The 16429-nt window shown below is 44.4% G+C and overlaps 13 protein-coding genes across 13 annotated transcripts, besides 25 other annotated features; 1 reads left to right on the top strand and 12 right to left on the bottom strand. All coding sequences in view use genetic code 2, as the record gives it.

The window, feature by feature from the left end:
* Window positions 1-774: part of a D loop that runs on past the window's edge.
* Window positions 775-844, top strand: a tRNA (tRNA-Pro).
* Window positions 844-915, bottom strand: a tRNA (tRNA-Thr).
* On the bottom strand, window positions 916-2056 carry CYTB (cytochrome b). The gene has a single exon. A coding segment is annotated over exon 1 (1141 nt).
* A 5-nt stretch (window positions 2057-2061) lies between these two features.
* Window positions 2062-2130, top strand: a tRNA (tRNA-Glu).
* On the top strand, window positions 2131-2652 carry ND6 (NADH dehydrogenase subunit 6). The gene has a single exon. It carries the CDS (start codon window positions 2131-2133, stop codon window positions 2650-2652), a length of 522 nt encoding a protein of 173 aa, YP_009020113.1.
* ND5 (NADH dehydrogenase subunit 5) lies at window positions 2649-4472 on the bottom strand. The gene has a single exon. The coding sequence runs from the start codon at window positions 4470-4472 to the stop codon at window positions 2649-2651; it is 1824 nt and encodes a 607-aa protein (YP_009020112.1).
* Window positions 4473-4546, bottom strand: a tRNA (tRNA-Leu).
* Window positions 4547-4615, bottom strand: a tRNA (tRNA-Ser).
* Window positions 4616-4684, bottom strand: a tRNA (tRNA-His).
* Window positions 4685-6065, bottom strand: ND4 (NADH dehydrogenase subunit 4). Its single transcript has one exon. A coding segment is annotated over exon 1 (1381 nt).
* Window positions 6059-6355, bottom strand: ND4L (NADH dehydrogenase subunit 4L). Its single transcript has one exon. It carries the CDS (start codon window positions 6353-6355, stop codon window positions 6059-6061), a length of 297 nt encoding a protein of 98 aa, YP_009020110.1.
* Window positions 6356-6425, bottom strand: a tRNA (tRNA-Arg).
* ND3 (NADH dehydrogenase subunit 3) lies at window positions 6426-6774 on the bottom strand. The gene has a single exon. A coding segment is annotated over exon 1 (349 nt).
* Window positions 6775-6846, bottom strand: a tRNA (tRNA-Gly).
* Window positions 6847-7631, bottom strand: COX3 (cytochrome c oxidase subunit III). The gene has a single exon. A coding segment is annotated over exon 1 (785 nt).
* ATP6 (ATP synthase F0 subunit 6) lies at window positions 7632-8314 on the bottom strand. The gene has a single exon. A coding segment is annotated over exon 1 (683 nt).
* On the bottom strand, window positions 8308-8472 carry ATP8 (ATP synthase F0 subunit 8). Its single transcript has one exon. It carries the CDS (start codon window positions 8470-8472, stop codon window positions 8308-8310), a length of 165 nt encoding a protein of 54 aa, YP_009020106.1.
* A 1-nt stretch (window position 8473) lies between these two features.
* Window positions 8474-8549, bottom strand: a tRNA (tRNA-Lys).
* COX2 (cytochrome c oxidase subunit II) lies at window positions 8550-9240 on the bottom strand. The gene has a single exon. A coding segment is annotated over exon 1 (691 nt).
* A 12-nt stretch (window positions 9241-9252) lies between these two features.
* Window positions 9253-9326, bottom strand: a tRNA (tRNA-Asp).
* Window positions 9327-9329: 3 nt separating this feature from the next.
* Window positions 9330-9400, top strand: a tRNA (tRNA-Ser).
* COX1 (cytochrome c oxidase subunit I) lies at window positions 9401-10951 on the bottom strand. Its single transcript has one exon. The coding sequence runs from the start codon at window positions 10949-10951 to the stop codon at window positions 9401-9403; it is 1551 nt and encodes a 516-aa protein (YP_009020104.1).
* A 1-nt stretch (window position 10952) lies between these two features.
* Window positions 10953-11023, top strand: a tRNA (tRNA-Tyr).
* Window positions 11023-11089, top strand: a tRNA (tRNA-Cys).
* Window positions 11090-11124: 35 nt separating this feature from the next.
* Window positions 11125-11197, top strand: a tRNA (tRNA-Asn).
* Window position 11198: 1 nt separating this feature from the next.
* Window positions 11199-11267, top strand: a tRNA (tRNA-Ala).
* A 2-nt stretch (window positions 11268-11269) lies between these two features.
* Window positions 11270-11340, bottom strand: a tRNA (tRNA-Trp).
* On the bottom strand, window positions 11341-12385 carry ND2 (NADH dehydrogenase subunit 2). Its single transcript has one exon. A coding segment is annotated over exon 1 (1045 nt).
* Window positions 12386-12454, bottom strand: a tRNA (tRNA-Met).
* A 3-nt stretch (window positions 12455-12457) lies between these two features.
* Window positions 12458-12528, top strand: a tRNA (tRNA-Gln).
* Window positions 12527-12598, bottom strand: a tRNA (tRNA-Ile).
* An 8-nt stretch (window positions 12599-12606) lies between these two features.
* ND1 (NADH dehydrogenase subunit 1) lies at window positions 12607-13581 on the bottom strand. The gene has a single exon. It carries the CDS (start codon window positions 13579-13581, stop codon window positions 12607-12609), a length of 975 nt encoding a protein of 324 aa, YP_009020102.1.
* Window position 13582: 1 nt separating this feature from the next.
* Window positions 13583-13657, bottom strand: a tRNA (tRNA-Leu).
* Window positions 13658-15332, bottom strand: an rRNA (16S ribosomal RNA).
* Window positions 15333-15404, bottom strand: a tRNA (tRNA-Val).
* Window positions 15405-16360, bottom strand: an rRNA (12S ribosomal RNA).
* Window positions 16361-16429, bottom strand: a tRNA (tRNA-Phe).

The following is a 16429-nucleotide window of genomic DNA, read 5'->3' as shown; positions in this document are numbered from 1 at the left end:
AGTGCGTTCTTGAGTCTTTCTTGGTTTCGGGGTTTGACAAGAATAACAGGATTTGTTGAGCGTAGGGGGGTAGGGGGGTTTGTCGCGCAAAAACCAAAGGGGGCACTATGTAAGGATAAGTTGAACAAGAGATGAATATGTTATGCACTTGATTAAATAATATGTAATTCTTAAGTTATGTCTTATAATAATTAATATTTATTACGGCATTCAAGAAAAATGTTCAACCTTAAATTAACATTTGAGCCTGCACTCTGAGATGCCAGATGAAAGGAAACCAAAAAAAAAATACGTTATGCATATAAAAGAACGCCCGGCATGGTGGGTAACGAGACATATGTACTACACCATTAATCAGATGCCAGTATAATTAATCGAATGGGGAAATAGTACAGTTATGTTCCTGAAATAGGAACCAGATGCCAGTAATAGTTCACCGTGTGCAACCCCCACAGTTGGTGTCCTTGATTCCATCATGCATGATATACCTTTATGTAAATTAGTTGGTGGTCTCTTACTACATTAAAATGTGTTAGTGGGATACTAGTTGGTTAATTCAAGGAAAGTTTTGAGGACAATTTTTTAGGGATTAATATATTACCCGGGTTAAAATAACTGATTTTGTGAGTCTTAATATAATGCTTATGTATACCTTAATTTTTAGTACTTGCTTTATGGTCAAAATAATGAGCTGGTGATAATACATACATGTATTAACACATTAATGTAAAATTAGGCATATTATGTATTAAACCATAAAGGATGCTTAATCCCCAGGAAATAGTTTAGTTTAGAATTCTGGCTTTGGGAGCCAGTGGTGGGAGTTAGAATCTCTCTTTTCTGGGCGCTAGGGAGGGATTTAACCTCCGATCTTCGGATTACAAGACCGATGCTTTAAAACTAAGCTACTAGGGCAAGCTCATTCTAGTGCTTTGTTTTCTAACCACCCTGCCAGCGGGATAAAGATTAGAAATAGTGCAAAATATAGGACGGATGCAATTTGTCCAATAATAATAAATGGGTGTTCTACTGGCATACCTCCAATTCATGTTAAGATGATTATGTCTGCTACTAGGGTTCAGAATAGGAATTGGGTGATTGGGCGAAATGTTAGTCCCCGTTGTTTTGAGGTGTGTAGGAGGGGTACTACTATTAGTACTAGGATGGAGAATAGTAGTGCAAGGACACCCCCAAGTTTATTTGGGATTGACCGTAGGATGGCGTAGGCAAATAGGAAGTATCATTCTGGCTTAATATGTGGCGGGGTAACTAGGGGGTTGGCGGGGGTAAAGTTTTCTGGGTCTCCTAGGAGGTTGGGGGAAAACAGTGCTAGCATTATTAGCGCTAGAAGTATGAGTACGAATCCGAGTAAGTCTTTGTACGTGAAGTATGGGTGGAAAGAGATTTTGTCTGCGTCTGAGTTTAGTCCAATTGGGTTATTTGATCCTGTTTCGTGGAGGAAAAGAAGGTGAAGGATAGTTGCGGCGGCAATAACAAATGGGAATAGGAAGTGGAATGCAAAGAATCGTGTTAGTGTTGCATTATCTACTGAGAATCCGCCTCAGATCCATTGAACTAATATGTCTCCTATGTATGGTACGGCGGACAGGAGGTTTGTAATGACTGTGGCACCTCAGAAGGATATTTGACCTCATGGGAGGACATAGCCGACAAAGGCTGTTATTATAACTAGTAGAAGGAGGATTACACCGATGTTTCAAGTTTCTTTGTAAAGGTAGGACCCGTAATAGAGGCCTCGGGCAATGTGTATATAAATACAGATGAAGAAGAATGATGCTCCGTTGGCGTGGATGTTTCGGATTAGTCAGCCGTAATTTACATCGCGGCAGATGTGGACTACTGATGAAAATGCGGTTGAAATGTCTGAGGTATAGTGTATGGCTAGGAATAGGCCGGTTAGGATTTGAGTAGCTAAGCATAGTCCCAGAAGGGATCCAAAGTTTCATCATATTGAGATGTTAGATGGTGCTGGTAGGTCAACTAGTGCGTCGTTGGCGATTTTAATTAGTGGGTGCGTTTTTCGTAGGCTTGCCATGGGTGGTTTTTGTAGTTGAATAACAACGGTGGTTCTTCAAATCATTGGTCTCAGTTAAAATCTGGGCAGAAATTATGACTTATTTTATGTCCTTGTTATTAATAGCTTTAGTTGTGGGCTTAGTTGCTGTTGCTTCTAACCCTACGCCTTATTTTGCTGCATTGGGCTTGGTAGTTGCGGCTGGGGTTGGGTGTGGGGTTTTGGTGGGCCATGGGGGTTCTTTCCTATCATTAGTTCTTTTTCTAATTTATTTAGGAGGAATGCTCGTGGTTTTTGCCTATTCGGCAGCTTTGGCTGCTGAGCCCTTCCCGGAAGCTTGAGGCAGTCGTTCTGTGTTGGGCTATGTTTTAGTTTACTTACTGGGGGTGGCTTTGATGGCGGGGTTGTTTTGAGGGGGTTGGTATGAGGGTTCATGGGTGGTCGTAGACGGGTTAAAAGAGTTTTCTGTTCTGCGTGGCGATGTCAGTGGTGTGGCTGTGATGTATTCGTTTGGTGGGGGTATGTTAGTTATCTGTGCTTGGGTATTACTTTTAACCCTGCTTGTTGTGTTGGAGCTTACTCGTGGTTTGAGTCGTGGGACTTTGCGTGCGGTTTAAAGGAGGGCTAAGATGGTGGCTAGGGTTAGGGTTAGGAGGAAGATGGTCAGGTATGTTTTGATTATTCCCCGTGAAATATTATTTGTGGTTTTTGCCATGCTTTTTTGTGTTAGTGCTAGGCCTTTTGGTCCAATCGCTTCAAGCCATGTTTTGTCAAGTTGGGTGGCGGCTGCCTGTCCTAAGGTGAGTTTGAGTTTTGGAATAAGTCGGTGTACAGTTATGGGGAAGAATCCTAGTATATTTGAGAAGTGGTGTGTGGGAATTGTTGGGGTAATTTTCATTTGTTTGCTTGTCATGTTGGTCAGTTCTATGGCTGTTAGTAGGCCTGCGATTGTTACGATGAGGGCTACTATTTTTAGGGCGGTTGGTATTGTTATGACTGGTGTTTTTACTGGTAGAAGGTTTTGGGTAATAATAAGTCCTGCAATGATACTTCCTCAGGCAAGTCGTTTAAGGGGGTTGATTACTAGTGGGTTATTTTCGTTAACTGGGCACAGGGGAAGAAATCGTGGGGCCCCTATGATTACGAAGTATACCAGACGGAAGCTATATACTGCGGTGAATGATGTGGCAATTAGTGTTAGGGTTAGGGCTCAGGCGTTAAGGTAAGAGGTACTTAGGGCTTCAATGATTGCGTCTTTTGAGAAGAATCCTGCTAGAAAGGGGGTTCCTGTGAGGGCCAGGCTGCCGATTGTAAAGTAAGTAGAGGTGGCGGGCATAGTATTAAGTAGGCCCCCTATTTTTCGGATGTCTTGTTCGTCGTTTAGGCTGTGAATAATTGATCCTGAGCACAGGAATAATATGGCTTTGAAGAAGGCGTGGGTACAGATGTGTAGGAATGCTAGTTGGGGTTGGTTTAGTCCGATTGCGACCATCATTAGGCCTAGTTGGCTTGATGTTGAAAAAGCTACAATTTTCTTGATGTCGTTTTGGGTGAGGGCGCATGTGGCTGCGAATAGTGAGGTTAATGCTCCAAGGCATAGACAAATTGTCAGGGCTAGTTGATTGTTTTCTATGAGGGGGTGGAATCGGATCAGAAGGAACACTCCTGCAACGACTATGGTGCTGGAGTGTAGTAGGGCAGACACTGGGGTAGGGCCCTCTATGGCGGCTGGGAGTCAGGGATGGAGGCCGAACTGGGCAGATTTTCCTGTTGCTGCCAGGATTAGGCCGATTAGGGGAAGTGTTATATTAAAATCTTTTGATAGTGTTAGGATTTGTTGGATTTCTCAGGAGTTAATGTTTATTGCAAGTCAAGCTATGGTTATAATTAATCCGATGTCTCCTACTCGGTTGTAGATAACGGCTTGGAGGGCTGCTGTATTAGCATCTGCTCGTCCGTATCATCATCCGATGAGCAGGAATGATATGATTCCCACTCCTTCTCAACCAATAAATAGTTGGAAGATGTTGTTAGCTGAGACTAAAATAATTATGGCTACTAGAAATACGAGTAAGTACTTAAAGAATCGGTTGATGTTGGGGTCGGAGTGTATATACCATAGTGAGAATTCAAGGATCGATCAGGTGACATATAAGGCGATTGGGATAAAGATTAGGGAGTAATGGTCGAATTTAAAGCTGATATTTACGTCAAATGTTTGGGTGTTTATTCATTGTCAGTTTGTTACGATGCTTTCTGTTCCTTGGGCTAAGAAAATTATAAGTGGTAGGAGACTGATGAAGAATGCGGAGCTGATGGCAGTTTTAGTGGTTTCTGCCATGTTGGAGTTTAGTTGGTTTGGGTTGAGTGTGGTAAGTAGGGGGTGAAGTAGGATGAGAAATGTTAGGAGGAGGGACGTGTGTATGATTAGTGTCATAGCTTCCACTTGGATTTGCACCAAGAGTTTTTGGTTCCTAAGACCAACGGATGAGCTGTTATCCTTTGGAAGCGCAAGGAAGCCAGGGATTTTAACCATGGAGCGTAAGAATTAGCAGTGCTTACTAATTTCTGTTCTTCCTTGGTGAGTAAGGGGATTTTAACACCTATCTTTAGAATCACAATCTAATATTTTAGTTAAACTATACTTACAATAACACCATCCTCATATAAGTTCTGGCTTTGTTACTAGTAGGATAATGGGGATTAAGTGTAGGGTAATTAGTAGGTGTTCTCGGGTATGAAATGGTTGGAGTCCTGTGATGTGGTTCGGTGTTGGGCCTCGTTGTGATATAAGAAATATATAGAGGGAGTAGCTGGCTGTAATTAGTGTCCCTAGTCCGGTGAGCAGAATTGTTCAGGGTGATCAGCTGAATAGTGTTGTGATAATTATCAGTTCTCCTATTAGGTTTGGTAGTGGTGGTAGTGCTAGGTTAGCCAGATTGGCGGTAAATCATCAGACTGCTGTTAATGGAAAGATCACTTGTAGTCCGCGGGCAAGGACTATTGTTCGGCTATGGGTTCGTTCGTATGTTGTGTTGGCTAGACAGAATAGTGCTGAGGATGCTAGTCCATGGGCGATTATGAGAATAATTGCTCCTGAAAAGCCTCATGGAGTCTGAATTAGGATCCCTCCTGCTACTAGTCCCATATGACCTACGGATGAGTAGGCGATTAGTGATTTTAGATCTGTTTGTCGTAGGCAGATTGATCCGGTTATAATAATGCCTCAGAGGGCTAGAATAATAAATGGGTAGGCTAGCTCTTTTGACAGGGGGTCTAATATTACTATTATGCGTATCATTCCATATCCGCCAAGCTTAAGTAGAACTGCTGCTAGCACTATAGACCCCGCTACGGGGGCTTCTACATGTGCTTTTGGTAGTCATAGGTGGACTCCGTAAAGTGGTATTTTAACTAAAAATGCGATTAGGCAGCCGGCTCATCAAATTGTGTGTCCTCAGGGGTTAAGTTGTAGGGGTTGTGAGTATTGAAGTACTAGTATTGATAGGGTGCCGGCGGATTGTTGAAGAAGGAGCAGGGCAACTAGGAGTGGGAGTGATCCTGCCAGGGTGTAGAATAGAAAATAAGCCCCTGCGTTAAGTCGTTCAGTTTGATTTCCTCATCGGGTAATAATGATGAGGGTTGGAATAAGTGTGGCTTCAAATATAATGTAGAATATGATAATTTCTGTAGCGCCAAATGCTATAATTAAAAAAGTTTGTAGTGAGGTGAGGAGTATAATGTAAGTGCGTTGTCGGCTGATTGGTCCTGGGTTAATGTGGTTTTGGCTGGCCAAGATTATAAGGGGAAGCAGCCAGCATGTTAGAACCAGGAGGGGGGTTGATAAGGGGTCTGTGGCTAAGTATGTGTTGGCGGAGGTTCATCCAGTTTCGGATGTTCATTTTAATCAGGTTAGGCTAGTGAGTGCAATTAGGAGGCTATGTGCTGTTGTGGTTGTCCATAGTCATTTAGGGGAAGTTAGTCAAATTGTTGGGAATAGCATAATTGTGGGGATTAGTACTTTTAGCATTGTAGAAGGTTGAGGCTTTGTAGTCGGTTAGTGCCGTGAGTACGGACTGTGGCAACTAGTAGTGCCAGGCCGGTGCTTGCTTCACAGGCGGAAAAGGCCAGGAGTAGCATAGGGGCTGTTGAGAATCCTGTAGATTCAAATTGTAGTGCTCATAGGGCTAGTGCAATAAATAGGGATAGCATTATTCCTTCTAAGCATAGGAGTGCTGATAGTAAATGGGTTCGGTGAAATGCCAGTCCTATTAGACCTAGGATAAATGCTGAGCTAAAGCTAAAATGTGTGGGTGTCATAAGGGGGTCGTGGAATTAAACCACGATTTTCTGAGCCGAAATCAGAGGTCTTGCTTTGGACTAACTCCCTATTCTGCTCACTCTAAGCCGCCTTGAGTTCATTCATAAATTAATCCTAGGGTTAGTAGAATTAGGACTGTGGTGGCTCAGAAGAGTGTTCCTGTTGGGTTGTGGAGCTGGTCCCCCCAGGGTAGGGGGAGGAGAAGGGCAATTTCTAGGTCAAAAAGAAGGAATAGAATTGCTACCAGGAAAAAGCGCAAGGAGAATGGTAGTCGGGCGGATCCTAGTGGGTCAAATCCGCATTCATACGGTGATAGTTTTTCTGCGTCAGGGTTTATTTGTGGCAGTCAAAAAGAGACAACTGCTAGAATTAAGGAGAGGGCTATTGTAATAACTAAGATGGTTATAATCAGGTTCATTATCTTTCCCTGGGGTTTAACCAGGACTGTGTGATTGGAAGTCACTTGTACTAACTTTGATACTAGAAAGATTATGAGCCTCATCAGTAGATAGATACGTAGAGGAATAGTCATACTACGTCAACAAAGTGTCAGTATCAGGCAGCGGCTTCAAAACCAAAGTGGTGTTCAGATGTGAAGTGATACTGGGTTTGGCGCAGGAAGCATACTGCTAGGAAGGTTGATCCGATAATAACGTGTAGTCCATGGAATCCTGTAGCCACGAAGAATGTTGAGCCGTAGACTCCGTCTGCGATTGTAAATGGTGCTTCGTAGTATTCTATGGCTTGGAGTGCGGTGAAATAAAGTCCCAGTAGGATGGTTAGTGCTAAAGATTGAATGGCTTGCTTTCGTTTTCCTTCCATGATGCTGTGGTGGGCTCATGTTACTGTAACCCCTGATGCTAGTAGCACGGCTGTGTTGAGGAGTGGTACTTCAAAGGGGTCTAGCGGAACAATTCCTGTAGGGGGTCAGCATCCTCCCAGCTCAGGTGTCGGTGCTAGGCTTGAGTGGTAGAAAGCTCAGAAGAATCCCAGGAAAAAGAACACTTCGGAGGTGATAAATAGAATTATCCCGTATCGTAGCCCCTTTTGTACTGGGGGTGTGTGGTGGCCTTGGAAAGTCCCTTCTCGGATAATGTCCCGTCATCACTGATATATGGTTAGAAGTAGGAGAATTATTCCTAAAGTTATTAGCGTCGTTGAGTGGAAATGAAATCAGATTGCTAAGCCTGATGTTATCAGTAAGGCAGCAATAGCTCCGGTTAGTGGTCATGGGCTTGGGTCAACTATGTGATAGGCATGTGCTTGGTGGGCCATTAGGTGTTTTCTTGTAGGTAGAGGCTTAAGAGAAGTACAAATACATAGGCTTGGATTATTGCAACTGCTACTTCTAGTAGGGTGAGCAGGAAAAGTACGGCGGCAGTTAGAATTGCTACTGTCGGTATTATTGGTAGAAGAACAAATACAGCGGTGGCGATGAGTTGGATTAGTAGGTGGCCTGCGGTTAGGTTGGCTGTAAGTCGAACCCCTAGGGCTAATGGTCGAATAAATAGGCTAATTGTTTCGATGATAATTAGTACTGGGATCAGTGGAATAGGTGTTCCTTCCGGAAGTAGGTGTCCTAGGGCGACTGTTGGTTGATTTCGCATTCCAATAATTACTGTGGCAAGTCATAGTGGCACAGCGAATCCCATGTTAAGTGATAGTTGTGTTGTGGGTGTAAAAGTATAGGGTAGTAGGCCTAGCATATTAATTGTAATTAAGAAGATTATTAGTGAAGTTAGAAGTAATGCTCATTTATGTCCTTGTACACTTAGTGGTATTATTAGTTGATTTGTGGAGCGGTTGATAAATCATTCTTGGGCCGTAATAAGCCGGTTGTTAATTCATCGAGATGATGGGGTTGGGTAAAGTACTCAGGGGAGGGCAATTGCGATGGCAATTAGTGGGATTCCCAGGTAGGATGGGCTTGCAAATTGATCGAAGAAGCTTACTATCATGGTCAGTCTCAGTATTCAGTTTTGTGTTTTTCAGCACTTATTGGGGTTGGCTCGTTTGGTGTGGTGTGATTTAGAATTTTGGTTGGAATAATGGTTAAGAAGATTAATCAGGAGAATATTAAGATTATAAATCAAGGGCCGGGGTTTAATTGTGGCATTTCACTAAGGGTGGTTCGGAGTCACCAATCTTTGGCTTAAAAGGCCAATGCTTTGTCCAATATTTAGCTTCTTAGCGAGGCGAAGTCTAGTTGATTTGCGGATCAAGTTTCGAAGTGTGGTAGTGGTACTGCTTCAATTACAATTGGTATAAAGCTGTGGTTGGCCCCGCAAATTTCTGAGCATTGTCCGTAGTATACCCCTGGGCGTGAGGCGAGGAGGGCGGTTTGGTTAAGTCGTCCTGGGACTGCATCCATTTTTACGCCCATGGATGGAACAGCTCAAGAGTGCAGTACGTCTTCGGCAGACACCAGGATGCGAATTGGGGATTCTACTGGGATAACTACTCGGTGATCTGTTTCTAAGAGTCGGAATTGTCCAGGGGTGAGGTCTTGGGTTGGTACTATATAAGCATCAAAGTTTAGGTTTTCATAATCTGTGTATTCATAGCTTCAGTATCATTGATGTCCTATTGCTTTAATTGTTAAGTGGGGGTCGTTGATTTCGTCTATAAGATATAGGATGCGTAGGGAGGGTAGGGCGATCATTACTAGAATCACGGCGGGTAAAATGGTTCATACAATTTCGATCTCTTGAGAGTCTAAGATAAACTTATTAGTGAGTTTAGTAGATACTATTGCAACAATAATGTATAATACTAGGGCGCTAATTAAGAATACAATTATTAATGCGTGATCGTGGAAGTGAAGAAGTTCTTCTATGACTGGTGATGCTGCGTCTTGGAATCCTAGTTGTGTTGGATGTGCCATTAAGCCTTGGGCTATAAGACATGCGGGGATTTAGCCCACAATTCCACCTTGACAAGGTGGTGTAATTTACATTTTACTAATGTCTTTAGAAGGAAGTGACAGAGTGGTTATGTGGCTGGCTTGAAACCAGCATATGGGGGTTCAATTCCTCCCTTTCTCGTTAGTTTGATTGAACTTGAACAAATGCTGGTTCTTCGTATGTGTGGTAGGGAGGGGGGCAGCCGTGAAGTCACTCTACGTTTGTTGTTGTTAGCTCTACAGATAGTACTTCCCGTTTGGCGGTGAAGGCTTCTCATAAGATAAATAGGAATATAATTACTGCTACTAGTGAAATTAGTGACCCAATAGATGAAATTGTGTTTCATAAGGCATAGGCGTCTGGGTAGTCAGAATATCGTCGTGGCATGCCCGCTAGGCCTAGGAAGTGTTGTGGGAAAAATGTGAGATTAACCCCAATGAATATAACTGTGAAGTGGATTTTTGTTCAGGTGCTGTGAAGGGTATATCCGGTTAGTAGGGGGAATCAATGTACGAAGGCTGCTATAATAGCAAATACGGCACCTATTGATAGTACGTAGTGGAAGTGTGCGACTACATAGTAAGTATCATGTAGGACAATATCAAGTGATGAGTTAGACAATACAATTCCTGTGAGCCCGCCTACTGTAAACAGGAAAATAAATCCCAGGGCCCATAGTATAGGTGTTTCTCATTTAATTGACCCTCCGTGGAGTGTGGCCAGTCAGCTAAACACTTTTACACCTGTTGGGATTGCAATGATTATTGTTGCAGATGTAAAGTATGCGCGAGTATCAACGTCTATTCCAACAGTAAACATGTGGTGGGCCCATACGATAAATCCTAGAAGGCCGATGGCTATTATGGCTCAAACCATTCCTATATAGCCAAATGGTTCTTTTTTACCTGAATAATAGGCTACAACATGGGAGATAATTCCAAACCCTGGGAGGATGAGGATGTAGACTTCTGGGTGACCGAAGAATCAGAATAGATGTTGATAAAGGATTGGATCCCCCCCTCCTGCCGGGTCAAAGAATGTGGTGTTGAGGTTTCGATCTGTTAGGAGTATCGTGATTCCGGCAGCTAAGACAGGTAGTGATAGGAGAAGAAGAACAGCGGTTACAAGCACGGATCAGACGAATAAAGGTGTTTGATATTGAGAGATGGCGGGGGGTTTCATATTAATAATTGTGGTGATGAAATTGATTGCCCCTAGGATTGATGATACACCTGCTAAGTGGAGTGAAAAGATCGTTAGGTCTACGGATGCTCCTGCGTGGGCTAGGTTTCCTGCAAGGGGCGGGTAGACTGTTCACCCTGTCCCGGCTCCCGCTTCAACACCGGAAGAGGCTAGAAGTAGCAGGAATGATGGGGGTAATAGTCAGAAGCTTATGTTATTTATTCGTGGGAATGCCATGTCGGGGGCCCCAATTATTAATGGCACGAGTCAGTTTCCAAATCCTCCGATGAGGATGGGCATTACTATAAAGAAGATTATAACAAAAGCGTGAGCAGTTACGATAACATTATAGATTTGGTCATCACCCAGAAGCGACCCGGGTTGACTTAGTTCAGCCCGAATTAGGAGGCTTAGGGCAGTTCCCACTATTCCGGCTCAGGCACCAAATACAAGATAGAGGGTACCAATGTCTTTGTGGTTAGTAGAGAAGAATCAGCGCGTGATTGCCACAGGTAGGGTGGCCGAGTGCTTAGGCGGTGGGTTGTAGCCCCGAAGACAGAGGTTTGAGTCCTCTCCCTACCAGCCCCGTGGTGTAGAGCACATCGAATTGCAAATTCGAAGACGCAGATTAATACTCTGCCGGGGCTTTTTCCCGCCTTGCTGAGCTAGGCGGCGGGAAAAAGTAGATGGATGCTCGCTGGCTTGGGCGCTTAGCTGTTAACTAAGAGTTTGTAGGATCGAGGCCTTCCCATCTAGTAAGGCCTTAGCTTAATTAAAGCGTCTGATTTGCAATTAGGAGATGTAAGTTAATCCCTTGTAGGTCTTAGTCAGGGACTAGAAGATTTTCACTTCTACTTAGAGCTTTGAAGGCTTTTGGTCTAATATTATCCTAAGTCCCTAGGTGGTTAGTATTAGGATGGCTGGGGTCATAGGCAGCAGTCCTAGGGTGGCCGTGATAAATAGGGCGAGTGGTAGGGAGGTCTGAGTTGTTTGGGTTCGTCAAGGGGTAGTTGAGTTGGTTGTGTTGGGGGAGACGGTTAGTGTCATTGCGTAACACAGTCGTAGGTAGAAGTACAGGCTAATTAGTGCGGCTAGAGCTATTGTTGTGGCGATAATGGGTAGGTTTTGTTTTGTTAGTTCTTGAAGAATTATTCATTTTGGTATAAATCCTGTAAGTGGTGGAAGACCGCCTAGTGATAGTAAGACCAGGGCGGTTGTTGATGCGAGTACAGGGTTTTTTGATCAAGTTGTTGCGAGTGTGTTAATTTTGGTTGTTAGTGATATTTTTAGGGTTAGGAATGTTGCTGAGGTTATGATGATATATATTCCTAGTGCGAGTAGGGTAAGTTGTGGACTGTACTGGATTACGATAATTATTCATCCTATATGGGCGATTGAGGAGTAAGCTAAGATTTTTCGTAGCTGGGTTTGATTTAGTCCCCCTCATCCTCCAACTAGTGTTGATGTAACACCCAGCAGTGTTAGTAGAAGCGGGTCAACGTTATGTGCTGTTTGGATAATTAGTGCAAATGGGGCTAGTTTTTGTCAGGTGGATAAGATTAGGCCTGTTAAGAGGTCTAGTCCTTGTAGGACTTCTGGCATTCAGAAGTGTACTGGTGCGAGTCCAATTTTAAGTGCTAAAGCGGCTACAAATATTGTGCTGGCGAGGGGGTTTGATAGGTTGCTGATGCTTCATTCTCCTGTTATTCAGGCATTTGTTGTGCTTGCGAACAGGATCATTGCTGCTGCGGTGGCTTGGGTTAAGAAGTATTTAGTGGTTGCTTCTACTGCACGGGGGTGGTGGTGCTGTGCTATTAGTGGGGCGATTGCTAGTGTATTAATTTCTAGGCCCATTCAGGCTAAAAGTCAGTGGGAGCTGGCAAAGGTTAGGGTAGTTCCTAATCCCAGGCTGGATAGTAGGATTGCAAGTACGTATGGGTTCATTGGCGGAGGAGGGACTTTAACCGTCATGTTCGGGGTATGGGCCCGAAAGCTTTATTAGCTGACTACGCCTAGTAGAAAGTGGTGTAAAGGAAGCACCAAGAGTTTTGATCTCTTGAGCATGGGTTCGATTCCCTTCTTTCTAGGAACTGAGGGGATTTTAACCCCTGTAATTCACTCTATCAAAGTGGTCCTTAGGTGCTCGGGCACAGTTCCACTAAAAATTATAGTTGGGGGGGGAGTCCTGCTAGGGCAATTGGCAGGGCGGCATGTCATAGAACGAAGGCAAGTGTGAGGGGGAGAAAGTTTTTTCATACGAGGTGTATTAGCTGGTCGTATCGGAATCGTGGGTATGAGGCTCGTACTCATAGAAACATGGTGGATAGTAGTGCAGCTTTAGTTATAAGATTAATTGTTATGAGCTCAGGGATGCTGGGGATGTGTGAGGCTCCTAGAAATAGTACAGCTGAGAGGGTATTTATTAAAAGGATGTTAGCGTATTCGGCCAGGAAGAAGAGTGCGAAGGGTCCTCCTGCATATTCTACGTTGAAACCGGACACTAGTTCTGATTCTCCTTCTGTAAGGTCGAATGGTGCTCGGTTTGTCTCGGCTAATGTTGAGATATATCATATTGCGGCTAGGGGTCAGGCAGGGATAAGCAATCAAATGCTTTCTTGGGTGGTGTTAAATGTTTGTAGGGTGTATCCTCCCGAGAAAATAATTACTGAGAGGAGGATTAGTCCTAGACTCACTTCATAGGAGATTGTTTGGGCCACGGCTCGTAGGGCACCGATCAGTGCGTATTTTGAATTTGATGCTCATCCTGACCCTAGGATTGAGTATACAGCGAGGCTTGATAGGGCTAGAATAAATAGGATTCCCAGGTTAAGGTCAACTATTGGGTGGGGTATGGGAATTGGTGCTCATAGGACTATGGCCAGGGTTAGCGCGAGCATTGGGGCGGCTAAAAATAGAAATGGGGATGATGTGGATGGGCGGACGGGCTCTTTGGTAAATAGCTTCACTCCGTCAACAATGGGTTGTAGAAGCCCATAAGGTCCTACTACATTTGGTCCTTTTCGTAATTGCATGTATCCTAATACCTTCCGTTCAATTAGGGTTAAGAAAGCTACTGCTAGGAGGACTGGTACGATGTAGGCTAGGGGGTTGATGAGGTGGGTGATTAGGGTGTTTAGCATAACTGGGAAGAGGATTTGAACCTCTGGTTAAAAGGGCTTAGGCCTTTCGCAATTTACCATGCTCTGCCACCCCAGTATGTCCTTATTTTGGCTGGTTGGGGTTTTGGCCCTCCCTTTACTTTATTTATTTGTTTGCATAAATTAGGGGTGGGGCGTACCTGAAGTATGGGCCCCCCTTTTCCGATCCTTTCGTACTGGGAAAAGTAGCGTTACAGATAGAAACTGACCTGGATTGCTCCGGTCTGAACTCAGATCACGTAGGACTTTAATCGTTGAACAAACGAACCCTTAATAGCGGCTGCACCATTAGGATGTCCTGATCCAACATCGAGGTCGTAAACCCTCTCGTCGATATGGACTCTGGGAGAGGATTGCGCTGTTATCCCTAGGGTAACTTGGTTCGTTGATCGGCTTTGTTGCCGGATCATGTTTGGTCAGATGTTCTGTGGCTTAGAGATGTCTCTCTTAGTTTTAGGAGGTTTTCCCAATCCACTTGGAGGCTTATTTCTCCTCCGTGGTCGCCCCAACCGAAGGTAAAATATCATATTCCACAAAGTTTATGTTCTTTATTAAGTTGCTTGACGTGGGTTGAGTTTTGTACCTTAAGCTCCAAAGGGTCTTCTCGTCTTGTATTATTATACCCGCTTCTGCACGGGTAAATCAATTTCACTGACTTGAGAGGGGAGACAGTTAAGCCCTCGTTTGGCCGTTCATACAGGTCTCTATTTAAAAGACAAGTGATTGCGCTACCTTTGCACGGTCAGGATACCGCGGCCGTTAAACTTGTGGTCACTGGGCAGGCTGGACCTCCTATACTCGGTTGTGTTGCAGGAGGCGATGTTTTTGGTAAACAGGCGAGGCTTATGTTTGCCGAGTTCCTTCCCTTTCTTTTAGTCTTTCCTTTAATGCACTCCAGTGTGGGGGTAACGATGGGTAGGTGTGGGTTTTTCTTGGTTTTTTTGTAGTTCACATTGCTCTCTGGGGTTGAGTTCGTTAGTTGCCAATGGTTAGTCCGGTTTGGCTTACACTTGTGCTTGGAGAAGGGCGGGCCTTCTTGTTACTCATTTTAGCATAGTCTCTTCCATGTGGGCATGGGTTGGCCTAATAGTATTTAGGGGAGTAAGATTTCTTATTGGTATAATAAACTTCTTTCTGTCTGAGCTTTAACGCTTTCTGTTTAGGTGGCTGCTTTTAGGCCCACTAGAACAGTATGTTTTATGTATTATGATCTTTATCCTCCTGGAAAGGTTGTGTCCTTTGTTAAAGGGGCTGTACCCCCTTTAACTAACTCTCGTGTATTTCTCTTGGTATCTTGTTTGTGTTTTGATTTGGGGAGCACGAGGCTGAACTTCTATTCATCTCTTAGGCAACCAGCTATCACCAGGTTCGGTAGGTCTGTCACTTCTACCCGGAGCTCTTCCCACTCTTTTGCCACAGAGACGGGTTGGCCCTTAATAGGCTGTCTCGGGGTAGCTCACCTGGTTTCGGGGTTTCAAACTAAAGGTCTCTTTGCTTGGGTGTACTGGCTAAATCATGATGCAAAAGGTACAAGATTTAATCTTTGCTTTTTTGTGCTTATATGGGTTGTTTCATTTCTCTTTCAGCTTTCCCTTGCGGTACTGTTTCTATTGCTTTGGTGGGACCTTTTCTGTCTCCCATACTCAGGTAAAAGAATGGTTTAGTTTTTGGTGTTAGGTTTGTTGCTTATTAATATTGTTCAGTTATTGGGCTGATTAAGCTAGCTGTTTGGCTCAGGGCGACCCGATTTGCATGGGTGTCTTCTCGGTGTAAGTGAGATGCTTAACTGACTCAGCCACGTCCTGGGTTTGATCCAAGTGCACCTTCCGGTACACTTACCATGTTACGACTTGCCTCCCCTTGTTGGTGTTATTGTATTAGGTATTCTTGGTGTGTTTTGACGGGGAGGGTGACGGGCGGTGTGTACGCGTCTCAGAGCCGGGTTCAAAAGGACGCTCTGTTTCCTTTTTACTACTAAATCCTCCTTCAAGCACTAGTTTTCATGGTGCGCGTTCGTAATATTCTGTAATAGAAAATGTAGCCCATTTCTTCCCACTTCGTGCGCTACACCTCGACCTGACGTTCTGGGCTGTGCCCATTTTGCTTACTTTTATCCCTTCACAGGGTAAGCTGACGACGGCGGTATATAGGCTGGGATGGCTAGAAGTGGTGAGGTTAAACGAGGGTTATCGGTTCTAGAACAGGCTCCTCTAGGGGGGTCTGAGACACCGTCAGGTCCTTTGGGTTTTAAGCTGTTGCTCGTAGTACCCTGGCGGACATCTATTGTAGGTGGATGTCTTGGTTTATGGCTGAGCATAGTGGGGTATCTAATCCCAGTTTGTTTCTCAGCTTTCGTGGAGTCAGGTGGGTTATTAAAGCTACTTTCGTTTATAGGGCCTCGGACACCCGGAAGCGTATGACGGCCAAGGGGCCATTTGGCTTTAAAAAATTGTTTATCCTTAACCACCCTTTACGCCGTTGTAATATCAACTAGGGCCTCTCGTCTAACCGCGGTGGCTGGCACGAGTTTTACCGGCCCTGTTAACACTAACTAAGTCAAGTTTTCACTTATGGCTTAATGTTTATCACTGCTGAACTCCCTTGGGGGTGTGGCTTGGCTAGGCGTCTTGGGCTGATGTTTGTGCCTGATGCCCGCTCCTCGTCCCCGGGTGGGGGGATTGAGGGCATATTCACTGGGCTGCGGAGACTTGCATGTGTAATTTGTGTCACAGCTGATAGTAAGGTCGGGACCATGCCTTTGTGCATGCGGAGTTTTTTAGGGCCCATCTTGGCATCTTCAGTGCCATGCTTTATATTAAGCTACGCTAGC

Source organism: Onychostoma macrolepis, mitochondrion (assembly GCF_012432095.1).
Source record: "Onychostoma macrolepis mitochondrion, complete genome".
NCBI classification, from domain to species: Eukaryota; Metazoa; Chordata; class Actinopteri; order Cypriniformes; family Cyprinidae; genus Onychostoma; species Onychostoma macrolepis.
Note: the sequence above shows the minus strand (reverse complement) of the source record. Positions and strands in the feature narration are given on the sequence as shown.